General features: G+C 42.7%; 1 protein-coding gene across 1 annotated transcript; it reads left to right on the top strand.

The window, feature by feature from the left end:
- The first annotated feature begins 347 nt into the window (after positions 1-347).
- Positions 348-5,213, top strand: LOC140465567 (probable G-protein coupled receptor 139). The gene is made up of 2 exons (XM_072561109.1): positions 348-504; positions 4,282-5,213. Exons 1-2 carry the CDS (start codon positions 348-350, stop codon positions 5,211-5,213), a joined length of 1,089 nt encoding a protein of 362 aa, XP_072417210.1.
- Positions 5,214-8,891: the final 3,678 nt, after the last annotated feature.

Below are 8,891 nucleotides of genomic sequence, written 5' to 3' on the forward strand. Positions count from 1 at the left end.
TCATTCTTTTGAAGTTCAATGAATATAATTCAAATCTACTCAGTCTCCCTCAGAATCCAACCTCCCCAATTCTGGAATCAACCTAGTGACCCCCCCTCTGAACCCCCTCCAGGGCCAGCAGAGGCAAACCAAATTCCAAATTCCAATGACAGACTGGAAAATTGAGAAACTTACCAAATAAACAAAGGGATACTAAACATTTAATAAAAAGATCTAAGGTAAATTATCAAAGAAAACTAGCACAAAACATCAGAAAGGATGTCGAGGGCTTCTGTCGACATTTCAAAGGGAAAAGAATCATTAAGGTGAATGTTAGTCCTTTGGAAGATGAAACTGGAGAGTTCCTCATGGGGAACACAGAAATGGCAGAAATGGTGAATCAATACTTTGCCTCAGTTTTCACGCTGGGGCACTACAGTGCCGTGCCCACTAGAACGGGCAAGACCGAGGTAATAGATAAGGCCGAACTTAGAACAATCAACATCGATAGAGAGAAGATACTCAGTAAACTATTAGGATTGAGGACAGACAAGACCCCCGGGCCTGATGGCCTACACCCTGGCAGATTAAAGGAAGTAGTGGTAGAGGTAGTGTATCTATTAGTTACACTTTTCCAAAATTCCCTGGACATGGGAAAGGTTCCAGTGGATTGGAAAAGTGCTAATGTAACAACCTTATTCAAAAAGGGAGGGAGGCAAAATGTGAGAAATTAGTATAACATCTGTTGTTGGTCAAGTGTCAGAATCAAATATCAATATCAGGACATTTGGTAAGTCAAAATGCTATCCATCAGAGTCAGCATGGTTTTATGAAGGGCAAATCATGTTTGACTAATATGCCAGAATTTTTCAAAGATGTAACAAACAAAGTGGACAAAGAGGATCCTGTCAATGTAATATATCTGGACGTCGGGAAGGCATTTGATAAAGTGCCACACAAATGGTTAATTCACAAGGTTGGATAATCTGAGATTGGGCGAATTTATTATCTTGGAGAGGTGACTAGCTGATGGAGAGAAGACAAAGAGTTGGGATAAAGGGTTTTTTTTATGGATGGCAAGCTGTAACTAGTGGGGTGACAGAGGGCTTGGTCCTTGGTACTTACCATCTACATTAACAACTTGGATACAGGGATAGAAGGCTGGACAGCCAAATTAGTGAATGACACAACAATCAGCTGGGCGGGAAATTGCAATGAGGAAATAAGAGCAATACAAATGGTTATAGATCGGTTAGGAGAGTGGGCCGAAGGTGGCAGATGGAGGTAACGTGGATAAGTGTTTCTGAAAATAAACTGTGCTTGATCAAAATGGAGTGACCTGTTACCTGACTGAGGAGAGTCTTCAGGGTGCTCCAATGCAGAGGGATCTGGGTATCCACATTTAATGAGGCACAGAAAACGAGCATACAGGTACAGCAGATAATAAAGAGAGCGAATGCAATGTTGGCTTTTATAGCTCCAGGAATAGAATATAAAGGGAAGGAAGTATTGTTGCAACTATGCAAGGCATTTGTGAACCGTACCTGGAGTATTGTCCAGTTTTGGTCCCGTTATTTGAGGGAAGATGTGGTGTTGTTGGAAACAGTTCAGAGGAGGTTCACTCGATAGATCCCAGGGACGAGTGGTTTGTTGTATGAAAAGAGATTGAAGAGTTTAGGCCGATACTGTGGGGAATTTAGAAGAATGAGCGGAGGTCAAATTAAGGGATTTAAATTGATAAAGAGTGTGGATAAAATAGATGTGGAGCGGAAGCTTCCTCTTGTTGGGCAATCTCGGACGAGTGATCATAGTCTTAGGATGAGGGGCAGCAAATTTAAAACAGAGTCGAGCAGAAACTATTTCTCCCAAGGGGTTGTGAATCTGTGGAATTCGCTCCCCCAAAGTGCGGTGGATGTTGGGACAGTGAGTACATTTAAGGAGGAGTTCAACAGATTTTTTATTGTTAATGGGTTGAAAGGAACTGGGGAGAAGGCAGGAAAATGGGGATGAAGAGTATATCAGCCATGATTGAATGGTGGGGCAGACTCGATGGGCTGAATGGCCTAATCCTGCTCTGATATTTTATGAGCATATGAAGGTTCATAGTTTCTTGAAAGTGGAGATCACAGCTAGATTAACAGCACAGAGATGGAACGGAAGGGAGTGGTCATCCACAACAAGCTTTCTTGGTCTGTTCACGTAGATGCATTGGTTACAAAGGTCCAATAACATCTCTTCTTCCTCATGCAGCTGAGGAAATTTGGCATGACCCAAATACTCTTGCCAACTTTTATAGGCGTGCCATCCAGAGCATTCTGTCTGGATATATACCACTACCTGATATGACAACTGTACCATTTAAGATTGGACACGGTTACAGTGAGTGGTGAACTCAGCCTGGAAAACCCAATGAAGGAAGGCATGCCATTTGCCTGATGGACCACTCTATCGACCTGTGTTGCTATCTCAGGTAACAATGGACCTGAACACACAGAATTCTCTGTGCATCTATTTTCCACAGGGCCTTTTCATTTACTGTATAATTTGTTCTTGAATTGAATCCTCCAAAATGCATCACCTTGCACTTGCCCAGATTGAACTCCATCTGCCATTTCTCTGCCCAACCCTCCAATCAGTCTATATTCTGCTCTATTGTCTGACAGTCCCCTTCACTATCTGCTACTCCCCCAATCTGAGTGTCATCTGCAAACTTGCTAATCAGACCACCTACACCTTCCTCCAATTTATTTATGTATATGACAAAAAACAGTTGTCCCAACATCGATCCCTGTGGAACACTACTGGTCAGAGGTCTCCATTTTGAGAAACTCCTTTTCTCTACTCTTCTCTGTCCCCTTCTGCCCATCCAGTTCTTTATTCATCGAGCTAGTACACCCTGGAACCCATGCACCTTCATTTTCTCCATCAGCCTACTATGGGGAACCTTATCAAATTCCTTATTGACGTCCATGTATATAACATCAACATCAACTTTCCCTTATCAATCAACTTTGTCACTTCTACAAAGAATTCTATCAAGATGCTAAGACATGACCTTCCCTCAAAAAATCATGCTGTCTATCACTTGCCCATTTTCTTCCAAATGTAAATAGATCCTTTGCCTCAGTATCTTCTCCAGTAGCTTCCTTACCACTGACGTCAGGCTCACCAGTCTATAATTACCTGGGCTATCCCGACTACTCTTCTTAAACAAGGGGAAAACATTAGCTATTCTCCAGTCCTCCAGGTCCTCACCCCTGTTCAAGGATGCTGCAAAATATCTGTTAAAGCCCAAGCTATTTCTTCTCTTGCTTCCCTCAGTACCCTGGAATAGATCCCATCTGGACCTGGGGACCTGTCCACCTTAATGCCCTTTTAGAATACCCAATACTTCCTCGATCCTTATGCTGACTTGACCTAGAGTAATCAAACATCTATCCCTAACTTCAGCATCCTTCATGTCTCTGTCCTCAGTGAATATCGATGCAAAATGTTCACTCAGAATCTCACCAATTTCTTTGACTCCACGTATAACTTTCCTCCTTTGCTCTTGAGTGGGCAAACCCTTTCTCTAGTTGCCCTCTTGCTCCTTATATCTGAATAAAAGATTTCAGGATTATCCTTAACCCAGTTTGCGAAAGATACCTCATGATCCCTTTTAGCCCTCTTAATTCCTTCTTTCAGATTGGTCCTATATTCCCGATATTCTTCCAATGCTTCGTCTGTCTTCAGGAACCTAGACCTTATGTACGTATCCTTTTTTCTCTTCGTTAGTCTCACAATTTCACCTGTCATTCAAAGAACAAAGAAAATTGTTGCAAAGGAACAGGCCCTTTTGGCCTATTTCCTAACCTTACCATTTCTATCCCTCAACATGTCTTTCCTGCGCTCTAATCAAACTCTTGTTAAAAGCCTCCCACCTATCAAGTGTGGATTTACCTTCAAACAGCTGCTTCCAATCAAAATTCCCCAGCTCCTGCTAAATTTTGATATGGTTGGCCTTCCCCCAATGTAGCACTCTTCCTTTTGGACCACTTATGTCTTTGTCCATGAGTATTCTAAAACTAATGGAATTGTGATCACTATTCCCAAAATGAGCAATCTACCACTGGGTGCAGTTATCCGCCTGATTGTTGTCCGGATGTCATTAAACGGGCAAGCGAGTGGGCTTCCTGTTCCCAAATAACAACCATCTGAACCACCATTTCATTTCTATTGCTGCAGTCTTACCCTTGCTGTGTTAGTGTGACATGCAAGATGATTGATCATTAACTACAGTTCATTTTCCATTCTCTCCTGTAGTGAATTTACTGGGAATTGTGATTCTTTCCCATGGAAAGTGTGGTCTCTCTACCTGCACAACACGCTACCTGGTGTCCATGGCAATAGCTGATCTACTGGTCATTATTACTGAGGTCATCATCTATCAAATCAATTATTATTATTTCCCAAAGAATTTCCTCGATATCACTCCTGTGTGCAGTGTAAACGCTGTCGTGTCATCGGCAGCCACTGACTGTTCTGTCTGGTTCACTGTCACTTTCTCCTTTGATCGATTTGTGGCCATTTGTTGCCAGAAGCTGAAAACAAAATATTGCACGGGGAAGATTGCGACTGTGGTTCTAGCAACATCATGTATCTTCCTTTGTTTGAAAAACATTCCCTATAACTTTGCATACAAACCTTGGGTGATAATTGACAACGTGCCTTGGTACTGTGTTGTGAAGCCAAGCTATTATACAGATCACAAATGGATGGGGTTTTCTTGGTTTGACACTGTTTTAACTTCATTGCTACCTTTTGCTTTGATTTTACTGATCAATGCTCTGACCGTCAGATACATTTTAGTAGCCAGTCGAGTGCGTAAGGGCCTGAGGGGTCAGAGCAAGGGAGAGAGTCACAGAGACACCGAAATGGAGAGCAGAAGGAAGTCTATGATTTTACTGTTCACAATATCTGGCAGCTTCATCCTTCTCTGGTCAGTATTTGTTTTAGAATTTGTATATTATAACATCACTGGAGCAGATCCAACAGATTACACACCATCAGAATACATTTTCCAACAAGTGGGAGCAATGATGCGGAATCTCAGTTGCTGCACAAACACTTTTATTTATGTGGTGACTCAATCCAAATTCCGAGATCAGCTGAAGAGTATGGTGAAATATCCAGTTACTTCAATTCTTCCATTAGTGAAGAAACATATGAACAGGGACATGTCCAGAGTGGGGTAAACAACCAGGGTGCTCTACTCAGTGATTGACAGCTCTCATGGTCAATCATGAAAGGTTACGCAGTGACTGGTAGCTGATTTAGCCAATCAGAGAACTCTGCCCACTAACTTACTGTAATGTCAACCAATCGCAGAATTCTGTCCCTTGTCTGACAACCATATTCCTGATGAAGGGCTTTTGCCCGAAACCTCAAATTTTCCTGCTTCTCGGATGCTGCCTGACCTGCTGTGCTTTTCCAGCACCACTCTAAGCTTGGCTTTGATCTCCAGCATCTGCAGTCCCCATTTTCACCTAACAACCAGACTAGCCAATCACAGAGTGACAGAAATAGCCCTAAGCAAGTGAAGGAGCTCTGCTCAGTGACGGTCATCCAGCTCAGGTGGTCAATCCTCCCAGACAGACATGTTCTCCAGTATGGCCGCTCTGTCATCAGGAACCTGACTCTCATTCACAGCTGAACTTACTCGGCAATTGTACATGTCCTCGGACAATTGTAATGTCGACTTGTGTGTATCTTTGTGTAAGTGCGTGTGTCCAATGAGTATCTGTCTCTGACTGTGTGGGGTTATGAGACCACACAGAGTGTGGTGCTGGAAAAGCACAGCTGGTCAGGCAGCATCCAAGGAGCAGGAAAATCGACATTTTGGGCATAAGCCCTTCATCATTCCTGATAACCAGCATCTGCAGTCCTCACTTTCTCCGAGTTGATTATAACCTTACTGTGAAGCCTATTCCAAGGATGCCTACATTGAAATTCTCCTCCTCTCTCTACATTCCTGAAGGTTTTATGCTCAAAACATCGATTCTCCTGCTCCTCAGACGCTGCCTGACCTGCTGTGCTTTTCCAGCACCGCACTCTCGACTCTGCTCTCCAGCATCTGCAGTCCTCACTTTCTCCTGTGTGGGGTTATGTGCAAGTTTAGGGTCTGTGAGTTTGTGTGCTCCTGGATTTGTTCCTGTTTGTACATCTGTCTACATTTTTGTGTGAGGCTGTATGTGTGTGCACACGCGCTTGTGTGTTTACCTGCATGCAGGCTAGTTTCTCATTCTGTTGGGAGGTGCCTGAGTGTGCATGTGTGTGTGAGGGATAGTTACAGTCCCAAGCAGAGGGAGAGGAAGCTCTGAGGGAGTGGGTGGGTGAGATATTTTCATCACACTTCAGATAGAGATCAAACTCTGGTAAGTTGTTGAGTTCTAAATTGGAACATAGGAACAGCAGTAAGCCATTCGGCCCCTCAAGCCTGTTCCACCAATCAATGAGATCATGACTGATCTGTGGCCTGTCTCCATGGATCAGCCTTTGGTCATATCCCTAAATACTTTTGTTTAAGAAAAATGTATCTTTTGCAGATTTAAACCTAACAACTGATCCAGCATCCACTGCCAACCACTTGTAAAAGAGAGTTCAATATCTCTACCACTCCCCCGTGTGTAGAAATGTTTCTAAAAGCTCCCCTAAACAGTTTGACCCTAATTCTCAGACTGTGTTCCTAGTTCTAGAATCTCCAACCAGTGGAAATGGTTTCTCTTCATTGACCCTTTCTTTTCATGTTCATATCCTAAAGACTGCAATCAGAGCATCCCTAACTTTCTAACTTCACAGAACAAAATCTGATCTAATGTGTTTAATTTTTCCTCACGATGTAACCCCGGTGTTGGTGTCTGTGTGCGTGTTTGTGTTCATGCGCTCACGTGTTTGTGGTGTGTGTTTAACAGTTTGTGAGATATTTACAGTCCTCAGTACATTGCTGTAGGTGGCAAAATGTGTGCACGCACCCACATATGCAATTATTAATACTACCCTGAATTTGAACATCTTTGACACAATTTGTCTCAATCACCTACTTTGAGATGAACTGTTGATGAAAAAAACTAAGTGTTGTCATATCCCTTGTAATGCTACTAGAAATTAAATACATTTGTTTTATAATCTTACATTCAATTGTGGAATAAACCTCAGTGCATTTCTTATAAAATTGTACATTCATTTGTAAAATAGATTTACGTTTGTGTCATAAATTTGCATGAAATTTCGGCTAAACCATGTTCAATTGTATAATACATTTATCTTCATTAGCCTCATTAATGTAAACTTGCTAACTTAAACCAATACTTGTATACAAATGTGCAAAGATTAGTGTTCATTTTGGTAATCAATTGTGTAATAAACAAAGAGAACTATAAAGACGACGATACGTAATTGCAAACAGGAGGCAGCCATTCGGCTTCTCAAGTCTGCTCCACTATTCAACAGGATCACGGCTAATCCAGGATTCCTCAGGTCCACTTTCCTGCCCTTTCCCGGTAACCCTGATTCCCCGACTGATCAAGAATCTCTCAGCCATAAACATACTCGAGGACTCTGGCCCACAGCCGTCTGGGGCAAGGAGTTTCAAAGACGCTCAAACCTCGGAGTGAAGAAATTCCTCCTCACCTCAGTCTGAAACTGGTGCCCCTTTATTCTCAGACTGTGCTGTCTGACCAGAGACTCTCCAATGAGCAGAAACACACTTTTAATATTTACCCTGTCACAACCCTAAAAAGATCTCTATATTTCCATGAGATCACCACTCACCAACGATCTCCAACCAGAGAAAAACCCATTTATCCCAACTCTCTGCTTTCTATAGGTTAATCAGTCCTCTATCCATGATGGTCCCCTTCCTGTAATTCCATACATTCTTATCTTATGGATGGATGTTTTATGGGGCACCTTATTGAATGTTTTCTGGAAATTCTGGACATTGACATGTCAAAAAAAGCTTCTCAATTTTATCAGCAAAAGGCAGTTGAGATCCCAGGTTAAGTTTGATCTTTTCTGTCTGTCGATGTATAACAATCTGATGCCTTCTTCTCTTTCAATGCCAATCCCTTGGCAATAAATGGGAAAGCAGGAATTGTCCTCCAGATTGGTGGCTGGATCATCACAGTAACCTTCTGTGATTCGGAGCTGTTTGTCAGAAATGGTGATCACGGGAATGATTGAAGAGGATTGTGATCATAAGAGAATGTATGTTTGAGAGATATACAGAGAGAGGGTTAACGGTAGGGTTCTTAGTAAGGTGGAGGAGCAGAGGGATCTTGGGGTCTATGTCCATAGATCTGTGAAAGTTGCCACTCAGGTGGATAGAGCTTGTAAGGCGGCCTATGCTGTATTAGCGTTCATTAGCAGAGGGATTGAATTCAAGAGTCGTGAAGTGATGTTGCAACTGTACAGGACCTTGGTCAGACTACATTTGGAGTACTGTGTGCTGTCCTGGTCGCCTCACTTTAGGAAAGATGTGGAAGCTTTGGAGAGGGTGCAGAGGAGATTTACCAGGATGTTGCCTGGAATGGAGAATAGGTCATACGAGGATAGTTTGAGAGTGCTAGGTCTTTTCTCATTGGAACGGCGAAGGATGAGGGGTGACTTGATAGAGGTTTATAAGATGATCGGAGGAATAGATAGAGTAGACAGAGGCTTTTTCCCCGGGTACAACAGTGTGTTACAAGGGGACATAAATTTAAGATGAAGGGTGGAAGGTATAGGGGGATGTCAGGGGTAGGTTCTTTACCCAGAGAGTGGTGGGAGCATAGAATGCGCTGCCTGTGGGAGTGGCAGAGTCAGAATCATTGGTGACCTTTAAGCGGCAATTGGATAGGTACATGGATGGGTGCTTAAGCTAGGACAAATGTTCG

The sequence above is a fragment of the Chiloscyllium punctatum genome, chromosome 42 (genome assembly GCF_047496795.1).
Source record: "Chiloscyllium punctatum isolate Juve2018m chromosome 42, sChiPun1.3, whole genome shotgun sequence".
Classification (NCBI taxonomy): domain Eukaryota; kingdom Metazoa; phylum Chordata; class Chondrichthyes; order Orectolobiformes; family Hemiscylliidae; genus Chiloscyllium; species Chiloscyllium punctatum.